Source organism: Dermacentor albipictus, chromosome 4, assembly GCF_038994185.2.
Source record: "Dermacentor albipictus isolate Rhodes 1998 colony chromosome 4, USDA_Dalb.pri_finalv2, whole genome shotgun sequence".
Taxonomy (NCBI): Eukaryota; Metazoa; Arthropoda; class Arachnida; order Ixodida; family Ixodidae; genus Dermacentor; species Dermacentor albipictus.
In genome coordinates this window covers 36,580,340-36,595,077 of record NC_091824.1, presented here as the reverse complement: position 1 = coordinate 36,595,077, position 14,738 = coordinate 36,580,340, and the positions used below count along the sequence as shown (strand labels likewise).

Genomic DNA, 14,738 nt, shown 5'->3' with positions numbered 1-14,738 from the left:
CATCACCGTAACATACAAGTCCGGACGAAAACACTCAGACGCCGATTGCCTATCCCGCGCCCCCATTGACCCGCCGCCGCAAGATGACGAGGATGACGACGCCTTCCTTGGAATAATAAGCGCGGAAGACTTCGCCGAACAACAACGAGCGGACCCGGAACTTAAAGGCCTCGTCGATTATTTGGAAGGGCACACCGACGTTGTCCCCAGGGCATTTAAGCGCGGATTATCTTCCTTCACGCTTCAAGACAGTCTACTCGTGAAGAAGAACTTCTCGCCAGTCCGCGCCAATTACCTTCTTGTTGTCCCGTCAGGACTTCGTCCAGAAGTATTGCATGCCCTACATGACGATCCGACCGCTGGACACCTCGGATTTTCCCGGACACTATCGAGGATACAAGAAAAGTATTATTGGCCGCGCCTGACCGCCGACGTCACCCGTTATGTCAGAACATGCCGAGACTGTCAGCGACGCAAGACACCGCCGACAAGGCCAGCCGGATTACTACAGCCAATCGAGCCTCCTTGCCGACCATTCCAGCAGATCGGGATGGACTTGCTGGGACCCTTTCCGACGTCAATAACCGGAAATAAGTGGATCGTCGTGGCGACGGACTACCTCACCCGCTTCGCTGAAACAAAAGCACTGCCGAAAGGTAGCGCAGCCGAAGTGGCGAAATTCTTTGTCGAAAACATCCTTCTGCGACATGGCGCCCCAGAAGTCCTCATCACCGACCGAGGAACGGCCTTTACAGCGGAGCTCACCCAAGCCATTCTGAAATACAGTCAGACAAAGCACAGGAGGACAACGGCTTACCACCCGCAGACGAATGGTCTTACGGAGCGGCTGAATAAGACCCTCGCCGACATGCTAGCGATGTACGTCGACGTCGAACACAAGACCTTGGATGCCGTCCTGCCGTACGTAACATTCGCTTATAACACGGCGGTGCAAGAAACAACACAGATCACGCCGTTCAAGTTGGTTTACGGCAGGAACCCGACGACGACGCTCGACGCCATGCTGCCGCACGTAGCGGACGAAGAGAATCTTGACGTCGCTACCTATCTCCAGCGCGCCGAAGAAGCCCGACAGCTCGCCCGCCTGCGAGTCAAGAACCAGCAGAGGACCGACAGCCGACACTACAATCTCCGACGACGCTTCGTCGAGTACCAGCCCGGCCACCGTGTTTGGGTATGGACCCCGATACGCCGACGGGGACTGAGTGAGAAACTATTGCGACGCTATTTCGGACCCTACAAGGTCATCCGACGTATTGGCGCACTGGACTATGAGGTCGTGCCAGACGGCATTTCGCATTCACAGCGACGTCGCGCACGACCTGAAGTGGTCCACGTGGTGCGTCTTAAACCATTTTACGGACGCTAACGAACTTTCCTTATTTCGCTTTTTTCTTTGCTATGAGTGCTTACTTATTACTTTGATTTGTTTGCAGCATCGGGTCGATGCTTTTTTTTTTTAAGAGGGGGGTATTGACACGTGTACTTGTCTTTATCGGGCGACAAGTTTTGCCGCCGAACAAATGTTATCGCACAGCGCGGGACGCGCCTGCATGTATCCGAAGTTTCTGGAAAGTTATCGATGCTTCTACCCGCTGTCTGTTGTCGCCGAACGTTGTGTTATCTGATTTCATCGCTTGACACGAATGGTGTAGAACATTTTAGAAGGCATGCGGGTCCCAACGTTTAATCTGGAACATTCGATGATTGCTGTATAAAAGCCGACGCGCTTGACCCGCCTGATCAGATTTTTGACGATCGCCGACTGTGTTCGCCGCTTTCGTTGTGCTATAAGTGTAGCCTGTTTTGTGGGCACAGGTTCGCCCAATAAAAGCTAGTTTTGTATTCCACCGTACTGCTTCTTTCTTCGCCGTCACTACCATGTGACAATATACTTGATGTTGGGCCCGATGTTGCGCTGAGCAAGTTCGTCTCATCGGGCGGCCACTCGAGTATGTGTGACGTACATGGACACGCTCTGCGTGTGCACTATCCAGGCATGAAGTCCAGCGTAACCTGCAAATGCGTATTATTGCTATAGCAATTACATGGATACTCAAGGCGCATTTCTGCCGTCAGCGTCAGGTTCCCTAAATGTCCAAGGGCGATAAAATCCTCGCCGCGCACGGTATATGTGCGAGGGAAAGCGTGCGAGGGTGAGGCGGCAATCGCGGCTCAATCTCGTGCACTTAGCGAAGGAAATGGGGAAGGAAGCGCGCCGCCTTCCGTCGCGCGCTAGGCTCCGGGGGGAGGGAAGGGAGAGGGGCGCGTTCTACTCCGGGCGGCCGCGCGCGCCCACCCGGGCCGCTGTATCTTGAAAGCCGTCTGCGACGAGAACCCAAGTAAGCCGCGCGCTGTGTTTTCGCGGGTTCGCGTTGATGCGAGATATGTAACACGAAGGTCTATTCGCTCGCTGCTGCTACGGTGCTCTAGCGTTTTTACAGCGAGTTTCCGCGGTCATCGACTGAGATGTGCTCATGTTTGCTTGTGCGCTCCTGACACCATGCTCGTTAATTTAGTTAGGGTGTCTATGTTTACATTTTTATACGGCCAATTAAACTGCTCTCCTTACTTCGTATAGCTGTCCACTAATTTGTCATCGTAATCAATGCTTCGATCGCCTTTCAGGCGAAAGTGCTACTTTAAATATAAAACGAATTCGCGGTAACAACGTGTCGTTATTCACTGGTCCGCGGCCGCTAGAGCGCCACATATTCCGCTAGATTGATGTAATAGCGACAGCACTCTTCAAAGGCTTCTAACAACAACAACAAAAACAAGAAAAAACTAAAGGCTGCGGCTTTTTCTAATAGGTCTCTCACCAGGCCCCATTGGAAGTTTCGGTTACACACTGAGGTTATTAAGCGCCGTGTGCAGTGCTTTTAGGAGAACAAGTTTTCACATTATCCCATCATTATAGGAAAGAGAAGAAATTGAAATGTTGCATGCTGGCACATACGTTAAATTGTCGGCACATACCCTAGTGCCACTTACGCAGTGACTCAAGTTGTCAAGGTGGTTCAGCGGCGCGCTCCGAATGTTACATACCCAGTCACCCAAGTTGGTGCGACGGTTCGCTTCGAACCTGGTTCCCTCAGCACGAGCAGCCCGATGGTCTACCGATAAACACAATGCACTACCCAGTGACACTCAAGTTGGGGGAAAAACGTTTACACACATCGGTAGGTGAAGCTCTCGGAATGTGCGTGAAACACCCTAATGCAGCTAAATGCATTAAATGGGCCAACGCGCGAAGAGAAAGAGAGTTTATTTACAGAAAGGCCAAAAGTTCGGCCTGAGCTATGATTCACTGTGGCCTGCGGCTCTACACTGGGAAAAGGTGGAGAAAAGGCGAGATGAGAGGTGCATAAGAGGAGGAGCGGCGTCCGTAGTCATGCGAAACCACAGCGTCGAGCCAAATGTCGTTCCTGAAATCCAGTTCTATATAGTTGGAAGAATTTGTAAGGGCTAATTTACTGCATCGTGCAAAGCGAAACAAATAATCAAAATCGCGCATGGGTCTCCACATTCATTTCGTATGACACGTCGAAAGTATTTCTTTGGTTGCAAAAAAGAAAAAAAAAAAAAAGCGTGCGTTTTCTAAATTTCCGCAGCGTGTCAACTCGGCAAAGCAAGACGTTGCAGCCTTTGTGTGGCACTTCGATGTAACATCCACACTGAAAAATAAAACCGTATAGACTGCCGTTGCTTCACTTAATACAGCCAACTCGTTTAGTTTGGCAATACTTGGTGCGACGTTGAATTCCTTGCACCCAACAACCGTCCATTCAAAGTTCTTGTGCTCTTGATTCTTTCCGCGTCACCGCTATTTTATAACTCTTCTTGGAACATATATGACGATATCTCAGACAAAGAAAAAAGAAAGCGAAACGAAATTGCCCATCACACAGATGTTTAAAAGGTCGTTATGAGTCAATGAAACCAAAAGTTCGGATCAGTGCACTGCATTTAGTCGGTTCACCAGACGGTGCAGTTGGGTGCCGTCATCATGTGAGACGGGCGCAGACACGAGAAGGCTTGCTCGAACTGTGCCGTGTGGACGACGGGTACATCGCAGCGGTGCGGGTTTGCTGACGTGCACGTGTACAGACAGCCGTCGGCGAACACCTCGTGCACCGCGGCGTCGCCCGAGTGCTTCTCTCGGCGGCCCTCGACAAACGCCCGAACGATGGCGCCCATCGCGAACACGTCTGCCAGCTGCGACGCGTACGCCTGAGTCGAGGAGTGGCTCAGCCGAAGGCAGCGGCCCAGCTCCCTCAAGTGTTCCGCCGTCCTCCCGTCTCTGGGCTCCGGCAGCTGGAGCAGACCGGTGAGGCCGATGCTGTGCGCAAGTGCCCGCATGAGGGCGACACCCAAGAAGGCGTAGTTGGCGTACTTGACGTTGTCGTAGCTGAAGAGCGGCGGCACCAGCGCCACGGCCGGAATGTACGCCGTGTCGTTCGCGCTGAGCACGTTCGGGAACGCGGAGAGCAGCGGGAGCAGCGGCTGAGCCGCGCGTCGCAGCGACGCGTTCCACGCGGCGTGCGCGGCCGCGTCGAAGTCACGCTCGAAGCTACCTGTGCCCTGCGGCAGGTAGGCGTAGAGTTCGTTGATCTGCGCCACGCTGTCCTTGCGCGCTGGCGCGCCACGCATGAACTGGAACCTGTAGAGGCGGTCGAGCATGAGCTCCCGCTGCCTCGGCGGCAGCCACTTCACCTCGCCCACGGCGGTCACAACGAAATTCTTGAGCTGCGTCAGGAAGAAGCTAGCCTTGGCCTGAGACTCGACGTGACCGCTGACGCGGAGAAACGGGATGTGGGCTGCTAAACCGGCGACCCGCTCGACGCAATCGAAGCAGCTGTCGGCCAATGTCTTCTCCTGTATACGGGGCGAAGCGGCGCAGGCCCATCGGTGCCGGACGAACTCCCAGGCCAGGTACGCTTTGATGTTCTTCAGCTGAAGCACCTTGCTCAGGAACGGAAGCAGTGATCCGTTGGTCACTTCGATACTGTCGTTCGAGGTGAACGGTGCGCCGCTTCCTTCCAGGTTGAGTTCGCTGATGAGCACCGCCGAGATCAGTCCGTACCGATCGAGGTCTCCCACGGTCACCAGTTCGGGGTTGTAGGCCAGCAGGTTTCCCGCCTTCTTCCAGAGCGCGTGCACTTGGTGCATGCCGCTCAAGACGCTCTCGGCGACGTCGTCAGTTGCTGTCACGTCCTGTTGCGCCAGGGGATGGTTGGGAGCACGCAGCGGTGATCGACGTTTCCGGTGGCGGTGACTCGAGGAGTCCCGGTACTCGGCGCGTTGGACGAAGTGACGGTTTGCCCGGATCACGAGGCGCCGCTTCGACTCGCCACGCTGCGGAGCTGCGGCGTCGAGCCACAAGAGCGCGCCGTCCTGATAGTGGGCCGCCAGTCGCGTTGCCATTTCTGCCGCGGTCTCGTTCGTGGCAAGGAAAGGGCGCAGCTCGCCTGTATTCAGGCTGTCGCGTACGCTCGCTGCGAAGTCGAGGTCGCTGTCGCGCCCGGCTGTGATCTGGCGGCACGTCTCGTAAAGGGCGGCGGCACGGTCCACAGGGGGCCAGCTAGAGTGCGCGGGCTGCAGGCGCCACGATGCCAGTGCGTCGGCTGCGAGCGCCCGTAGGAAGCCCCTGACCAGACCCTCGATGGGCCGGCTGTAGCAGGCCCCCTCGCCGCACACGAAGCGGGACAGGCCCTCACAAGGCGAGGCTTGGCCATGACCCACGCAGGAAGAGATGAGCTCCGAGTAGCGGCGGCACAGGGTCGAGTTGCAGGCCACCGCGCTTAGCAGGTGCTTTCCTGGAACCAGCGACGGAGGCTTGGGGCGGTCGCGATCTCCGTCCGAGCGCCGCCACATGCCGTCGATAAGGAAGGCGAGGCCCGTGATGAGGACGAGGATGATGACGGCTATCACTGTGGCCAGCAGCCAGCGCCCGATCTCGATGTCGCCTCCGACGTCGTAAGTGTTGGCCGTCGAGTGAGGGCGCACAGGCGTCAGTGGACCCTGCGTACATATATCCGAAGGAGGAGCCGATAAGACTATACGGTGACAAAGAACGGTCACATTTTAAACTTTCCTCAGACCGCGAATTCCGGACCACGTGCTCCCCCCTCTCCATCTCGCAGGCTCCCCATGTGATAAGCCCACTTGAAGCGCGCCTCTGAGTAAATGCTATATTTGTACCAACCAGTTCTCCTTTATGTGTACGCTGAGCAAACTAGCCGAACTTTTTTAGCGCCGCCGCGCTAAAAGCCCGACGTCGCGCAGTGCTAAGCACGACGTCGTGGAACTAAATCCCGGCCGAGGTGACCGCCTTTGGATGGGGCGAAATGCAAAAATGCCCGGGTCCCGTGCATTCGGGCACCCTTGGTGGTCATAATTAATCCGAAGTCCCCAACTACGGCGTGACTCATAATCAAACCGTGGTTGTGGCACGTAAAACCCCTGAATTAAATTCAATTATATTCAATGCAGGGTCAAGGAAGCTATGTCAATTTTGTACAAACAGAAGTTATTCTCGCAGAAATCATTTGTGTTTAATAATAACAGTGGTGGGAACAGATAGCATCTTGAAGGGGCAGTGCAAGACGACAAAGACAAAAAGCAGGAAACACGCAGCACAGCGCTGAACTCACAACTTTATTGGAAGGCATAGCGAAGCTTAAGTACGACTTATACCCACGTGCTCTCCCATCGATGGCGTCATTATCAGTGCACAGGCGAACAGCAAAACCCTGTAATCTAACGCTACACTATAGAGCGGTTTAAAAATGCAAATTTACTCTCATATGAATTTAATGAAGGCATGCTTACATAACGCGATCGTTTTTTTTTTGATACAGTAGGCCTCAATAATCTCCCTCGCAGTCTGACTGCTATGTGCGGAAAGTATAGTGGTGTCTTCATAGATTGGAGTACAACCGTGTTCATGACAGTGAATTTGCATTTTAAACCGCTTCATAGTTTAGCGTTAGATTACAGGGTTTACAAGAGATGTGATGGCCTATAGGAACACACATGTGTGTTCGGAGCTCCGAAGCTCCGAACACACATTTCTCGGCATTCACGACGAGACAATTATTGCAGCTTGCGTTGCAATAACGCACACAGGTGGCCCTTGTGGGTTGTTGGAGTAGCATTCGTCACAAGAATGTAATCGACGAAGACGCGTACAGTTGCGAGGCTGCGCGTTACCTCGGCAACGAACCAGGCGAAAGTTTGAGCCACATTGCGGAGTCCAAAAGGCACTCGCACGTACTCAACAGGCCAAACGTAGCCTGTGACTGCTGTCTTAAGACTGCTGTCTGCGGGCTCCACGGATATTTGATGGTACATTTTACTACATATAGTAAAAGTCAGGCGTGTTAGACGTAAAATCTGGATATTAGCTAGCGGGTAGGCTGTCGCAGACGTTGCGAGCGTTGAGGGCGCGTTAGTCACCCCCGCGAGCTCCAGTCTCCCGGGCCCTTGTTTAGTACAAGATGCAGTGGCGAGGCCCGGTAACCGGATGACGGGCTCATTATTCCCAGCTGCAGCATGTGGTCAAATTTTCGCTGAGATGGAGAAGCGGCCGATGCTGTCAGTAAGGTGTTGACGTCGCATGCTAACCTCCAAGTCGTATACAGTCTGAGAGGCAGTCGGAGCCAATGATGGGATGGGCAACGTCGGCTATTTATGAACACCCGCCGAAACAGGCGACGCAGGTCAACAGTCGGTGAACGGTGGCCGTACGTGGAAATTGAGGAAGCAGCCGGAACGAACGAGGCGGACGGTCTGGGGCGTGCGCTGCAGGAGCAACAACTTCAGCAAGGTGCCGTACCTGCTGGTGTTTCTCTCACCCAAGAGCCACCGCGTGCCGCTGATCATTTGTGAAGGCCGCTGGTCACCCAGCTGCTGGAGACGCACGCACTCGGTTGACACTGTTCGTTCCAGAATATTTTGCTCGAGTCGTTGGTAGGGCGTGTCGCCCAGCATTAACACTCATGATGGTGATGCTTTTTTGGCATCCCCTTGACACGGTGACAAATAGTTACCTAGCCCACTTGAAGTACTTAGACATGCTATACACACTTTTCATTCTAGCGTTTTCTTTTTGCATACATCTCTACTGTCTCTTCCTCAGAACGTCTCTATGTACCTTGTACCGCTACTTATGCCTGCAGCGGATCTGGTCGTATAAATCTTTTCCCTGTCACATCAGCCACCTGCTGAGTACAATCTGATGGCAGAGATGTGGTGGTGCCGTGCAGTCTCCGAGGTAATTTGCGGCGAAGATGGAACTGCGTCTCCGGCTGAGCGAACCACACTTCCGATGTGTTTCGGCAAAACGGATACACGCGAAGTCGGACCATCGCCATGCCCGCCTGGCTCGCGCGAGAGGTGGTTGGAAGGTCGCCTGCTGGTGGAAGTTCGGGTGAGCTCAAGTCTGCGTCCGGAGTCACCACTGTAGGAACGGCAGACCAGGAGAAGAGGCCTAACTGGGGAACCTATCTGCCAGCCGTGTCGTGCTCGTACGCACGCCACGAACCAGGCATCTTTTATCTCTTCTTCCTCTTATGCTTGCTAACTCTCCAAGCCTCCCTATGGTGTCGGAAGAGGGCGCTACAGTTCCACCAGGAAGTGCTGCGATTGACTCAACGACGACTACAACGAGGGCAACAGCTGCAGCACAAGAAATACACAACGGCTTTCATGTCGCATACACCAAGACGGTGACAATACAAGGAGTGGTATATGACGACGACGGCTTACACGTCATATACCCTGGATGGAACATTGGGTGTGAAGGTATTAAGGTATACTTTTCTCGCGGCTTCTACCCTTGTATTGCAACTTTATAGCATTGTTATTGCCGTAAACATCGGGGACCACAAAAAACAAAACAAAACAGAAGCGGCTACTGCATTATAAAGGTCATTGCTGGTTACGAAGTTTACTGCTAGCCATCACCATTCATCAGCATGGAAATTCACTCATGCTTGGAGTTGACACGGAGCCGTGCATGTAGTCGCTTGATCTTCCTTCGAACGGACGTATTTTTGATTCCGCATCCCTGTGACATACTTCGTTACATTGCCTACCGCAGACAGGAGTAATTGAAAAACAAAAGGGATGCTTCTGCCCTTTACCACTTTTCCAGCTCGGCATTTCACGCCCTATCACCAGATGGAGTAGGGCGATTACCTCCGATAAAATACTCGGGTTTTCCGATGGCGAGCTAAAATTTTCTCGTCTTCCTGCCGCATTTTGCAACATTGTATCCTAAGAATATGCTTGTGACTGGTACGAATAAAAACTTCATTTATTATCCGATATTCTCCATAAAGGGACCACTGAACGGGCCACGTAGCAAATATCGGTTATACGCTGGTAGATGTTACGTTATGAGCGCGTTATGCCGCAAGAATTTTTCAAATTGGCTCATTATTAGCCGGGATATAAATATTTCAGTGCCGCGAACCTATCTATGATTTCAGGAGGCGAAGGCCACTTCCAAGAGACACACTCTCCTCACTTGCCCGGTCTAGCCTCCGCAAGCGAAATTCCTTCCCTGCGTTCGGAGCTCGAAGATCGCGTGACGCATAGGTCACGGTCAACTCCTTCATTTTTTTTCCCTCGCTTTCTTGCTGCGCGGCGCACTTCTGCTGGCGTCGTCGCGCGCGAGCTGTTGCGTTTGTCTCGTTTCGCGCAGCACACGATTTTGCGCGCTGTGCTCGAGAACACCCGACTAGCGGCACAAGTAGGTCCAACGCGAATACTGTGGCAGACACAAGCGGATCATAGAGCGTGATCACGCGCTCGAGCACGGTAGGAAATAACATACTTTCGTTGCCTGCGACTGCACGACGTGGGAACAAGCAGATAAGCGGAAGTACCTCTGTCTTGCTGCGGTGCGAAACACGAACACGCAGACATCATTCGGTTTGCGTGTTTTATTATTTCTCTGAACTTTAATTCGTCTATTGAAGCAACAGGTTACACAAATGAGAGATGTCGCTTTGAATAATTCTCGGAGCCGTGTCAATACGAGCGACGTCACAGCAGTGCGATGTACAGACGGGGCCGCTGCTAGCGGGAACACGAGAACCCGTGGCAGCGCTTCGCGGAGGGCCACCACCGGCGACTCGGGAAGTCTTGGCAGACGACTCATCATAGCAGACGACTCCCCGGGCTTTTCGCCAATCACTTTGATTGCACTTGTGTCGCAATACTTTATGAAGCGCCGGTGGTGGGCCACTCTGCGGAGCGATTTCATGGGCTCCGTGTTCCCGCTAGCAGTGGCCGCGTCTGTACGTAGGCGCACTTGTGCGATATACGTCGACTCTCCGGCTGGGAGGCCGCGAAAAGGGCAAACGGCGTTCGGTTTGAAATGTCATCTCTTTCCGACGGCGCGTAGCGATGTAATACATGGCAGACACGATCGTTAGCGCACACTATATGAAAGCAGCTAGGCACCTCGAAATGGCCAGACCTGGTGAGGGTCTGGCCAACCTTTAAGACTTGCCTGGCGTGTTCACAAGGAAAATGCAGAGGCACAGCATATATGACACTTCGGTAGAATTCTCTTGAATTGCTTTCTTCACGTTTTTTTCCCCTTCATGGTAACGGCTTCACGTGAATAAGCGCTTAAGCACTCATCCTTGTACCCCCCCCCCCCCCCCCCCAAGGAAAGTAAAAAAAAATAAGGCGTTGGTGTTATAATAGGACCCTTCTTTTTTCCAGTGTGAGAGCGTTATACGAGCGAGGAGATTCTTAGCAATGCATACTGCCCAAACCAACCCTCAGACTTTGCAGCTGTCGGTAACGAGGCATTCTCTCGTAGCGAAACTGACCTGCGATTCCATCTGTTGAGTTCAGCTGCAGTCCGGCGGTGCAGGAACCCTGAGTGAGCGCAGGTCCTGGAGGGCGCGCCGACAGCGAGGTCCAGACTTCGGCGGTCGCGCGAGGAGGAAAAGCCGAACCTCGCCGGGAGCGGAACAGAACCACGTCTCGCACGGGCCGAGCCAGTCTTCTTCTGCCGTGGCCACGAAGCGCTCGCGCTTCGGGGAAGGCTGCACACGTGCGACAATGATGATAGCCCTGGCGCTTAACTAACTGCAAAAAAAAAAAAAAATTCACTTTCAGTGAAAAGGTTATAAATGCGTACTAATAAAACAATATTTGCAAAGGTGCGGGTCTTGCACTTCTCAATTTATTTTTCCTTAACAGCCCCATTAAATGCCACCTTATAGCGTAGCGCACGGGATTTTTTTTTTACGACTCATATCGTAGAACGTGACTTCCCAAATTTCCAACACGTCACGGATACCGTCTGATTCCCCAGAGAATGTCAAGACGTTTTGTTTGGGGAATGAGTGCGAGCTGGGCAACTCCTGACGGTTTCATTTTAAACCAAAACAAAATACCTTACGGAGGTCCGACGCACATATGTGTTACTTAAAACATTTTGCAGACAGCTGGGCTGTCTGGCGTCGTATGGGGTTGCTCAAAGTGATGCTAGGCGGACCAACCTGCTTGTGTAAGTACGCAGTTGCCTGTGGCGCGACCTTATGGGACAACAGCGGCAAAAGGACGACGATTTTAACGACAATCGTATGATGGCGGTGGCGTGATTTTTGCTGCAGCCGTTCGCTTGAGTTTATTTATTTAAGTATTTATTTATTTATTTATTTATTTATTTATTTATTTATTTATTTATTTATTTATTTATTTATTTATTTATTTATTTCGTGCTACCAGCCTGATTATCAGGCCCGATGCAGGAGTGGGTAGTACAAAAAGTATGTAACGGGTCGTACAAAAGTACAAAAAGAGTGGATATACAATAGAAAAGTATGCGTAACAATTATACGACTTGCCGGTTGTTTGGTTCCACATAGTTAACGGACGGCTGCAAGTTAAGAGGAACGCGGATTGTGACCCATTCTGTAACTTAGCGATGAAGTACGTAAATGCACGTGGTATGTGCTTATAGTATGTGGTTCGTGTTAAAACGACGATTTAATTTGTACTATGGTGAATAAACGTTAAAACCTGTTCAACCTGGGCCGACCCTGAAGGCGGTATAACGTCGAAGAGCTTAGCGCTGATTGCTCCGAGGAAAAGACGGTTCTGAAGGTGGGTGTTGGCTTAGATTTGGTGCCTATGGGTATGGCTCAACCCATTATGAGGGCTCGGCCATGAATTGTGCTGCAGTAGGTCAAAATAAAGGTTAACGGTATTTTGTAATTAAGAATGAGATATTAAATGAACGGTAGTCGTTAATATAAATTTTAAGACTATATTATTCTAAAGTTTGAAGTGAATATTCTTGTTTTCGTTGTGAGGGAAAAAGTTACATGCAGAATCTCCTGTGGGAATCGTCCAAATGCTTCGTAACCGTTTGCTGCCAGTCACCTGCTGTTTCGTCGTTGCGTGCTGCGGTGTTTGGCACAACTGCGAGAAACACCGCGAGATTATCGTGAAACGAAGAAGCGTGGTTGCAACAGCGAAATGTGAACTGGGACCAGCGTTTGAGATTGCATTAGCATAACGAAAGCTTCCCCAATATGACCCATTAGCTGTTATTGTGACCGACTCGCGGTCTGTATGCGCATCACTTACTGCATCTTCAAGTTCAAGAATTCTGCGAACATTTTGTTCGATGGCACCTCCGCACTAAGGGCAAGTGTGTTTGCTTGGCGTACCGTGACATCGTGGGTTGCAATTGAATGAAATGGCTAAGTCACTCCCACGGCCATCCCTCAATGGCGCTCTCATATCTGTTTTGCCGACATCAGCTTATGTCACCGCGTCTAGGCACAGAAATTTCTCTATATCGCAAAATTATGCAATATCCATGCTAACACCATTTTCTGAATTCCAACATCTTGGTTTCCGATGGAATAATAGTTGGTGTCTTTCAAGGCAATTGGAAGTTTCTTTTACCAAACTGACACAATTGGAAGTTTCTTTTACAAAACTGACACAATAGGAAGTTTCTTTTACAAAACTTACACAATTGGGAGTTTCTTTTACAAAATTAACATGTCGTAAACCGCCTCTAAATTTTTACTTATACAGGTCTGGTCTCGCTGTGTCCCCTCTGTGTTCTTTTTGCAATGTACCTGAATCTATTGAACATTACTTTCTATCGTGTCACCGATTTTCTAGACAAAGAAAACTCTTAGAAACTCTTAGAACTTGGGCTTTCGCTAACCTCGCCAACCATTTTTTCTTTTGCGGCGACTTCACTGGGATCCAGCCACAGGGATGCTTTTCTCGCAGTTGACAATTTTATTAGAGAGACAAAAATAGTACCTTGTTGCATTTCTAAATTTATCAATATCTCCATTATTTCATTTCCTTATGCTGAATTATTTCATCTAACAATTCTTAACAATATTATTTTTAGGCTTCTAAATCACATTTCTTTGCTTCCACGCTCTACTATTCAAATTCAGTTTTGTTTTAATTATAAACACACTGGAAACCACCTGCTTCTTCGCCGATCCCCGTTAGTGGGTATGGGCCAGCACTTGGAAGACAAGACCAGCATGAGACGACGAAGAGGCGAGCGGTTATTCACCAACTCTAAAGAGCTTTCTAAGATTAGTTCCTCCACAGTTGAATCTTGTAACGCTATTATGTGTACCGAGCTACTGTGGATTCATCATCATCATCAGCCTGGCTACGCCCACTGCAGGGCAAAGGCCTCTCCCATACTTCTACAACTACCCCGGTCATGTGCTAATTGTGGCCATGTTGTCCGTGCAAATTCTTAATCTCATCCGTCCACCTAACTTTCTTCCACCCCCTGCAACGCTTCCTTTCTCTTGGAATCCAGTCCGTAACCCTTAATGACCATCGGTTGTCTTCCCTCCTCATTACATGTCCTGACCGTCCCCCTTCTCTTCTTCTTGATTTCAACTAAGATGTCATTAACTCGCGTTTATTCCCTCACCCAATCGTATAGCGTACGATTGGGTGTTTGGGGAATACCTCCTGTACCTTCTTATCCCTTAACGTTACACCCATCATTCTTCTTTCCATAGCTCGTTGCGTAGTCCTCAGTTTAAGTAGAACACTTTTCGTAAGCCTCCAGGTTTCTGCCCCGTAGGTGAGTACTGGTAAGACACAGCTGTTATACACTTTTCTCTTGAGGGATAATGGCAACCTGCTGTTCATGATCTCAGAATGCCTGCCAAACGCACCCCAGCCCATTCTTATTCTCCTGATTATTTCAGTCTCATGATCCGGAACCGCGGTCACTACCTGGCCTAAGTAGATATATTCCCTTACCACTTCCAGTGCTTCGAGTAAACTGCTGTTCTCTTCCGAGACTGTTAAACATTACTTTAGTTTTCTGCAGATTAATTTTTAGCCCCACCCTTCTGCTTTGCCTCTCCAGGTCAGTGAGTATGCATTGCAATTGGTCCCCTGAGTTACTAAGCAAGGCAATATCATCAGCGCAAGTACTAAGATATTCTCCATTAACTCTTATCCCCAATTCATGCCAATCCAGGTCTCTGAACACATCCTGTTAACACGCGGTGAATAGCATTGGAGAGATCGTATCTCCCTGCCTGACTCCCTTCTTTATTGGGATATTGTAAACATGTCCGCAATAGGCATTAGTAAGAGGCGATTGGAGGATTGGTGGACGAAAAGTAGGGAAACGACAAAAAACAGAGACATACGAAAGCACATTAGCAATA

At 50.7% G+C, this 14,738-nt stretch overlaps 1 protein-coding gene across 1 annotated transcript; it reads right to left on the bottom strand.

Moving 5' to 3' along the window:
- Nucleotides 1–3,270: 3,270 nt before the first annotated feature.
- LOC135919874 (uncharacterized) lies at nt 3,271–11,083 on the bottom strand. The gene is made up of 2 exons (XM_065453858.2): nt 10,875–11,083; nt 3,271–6,045 (listed from the first exon to the last, which is right to left on the bottom strand). The coding sequence occupies exons 1-2, from the start codon at nt 10,884–10,886 to the stop codon at nt 4,000–4,002; spliced, it is 2,058 nt and encodes a 685-aa protein (XP_065309930.2). The 5' UTR covers nt 10,887–11,083; the 3' UTR covers nt 3,271–3,999.
- Nucleotides 11,084–14,738: the final 3,655 nt, after the last annotated feature.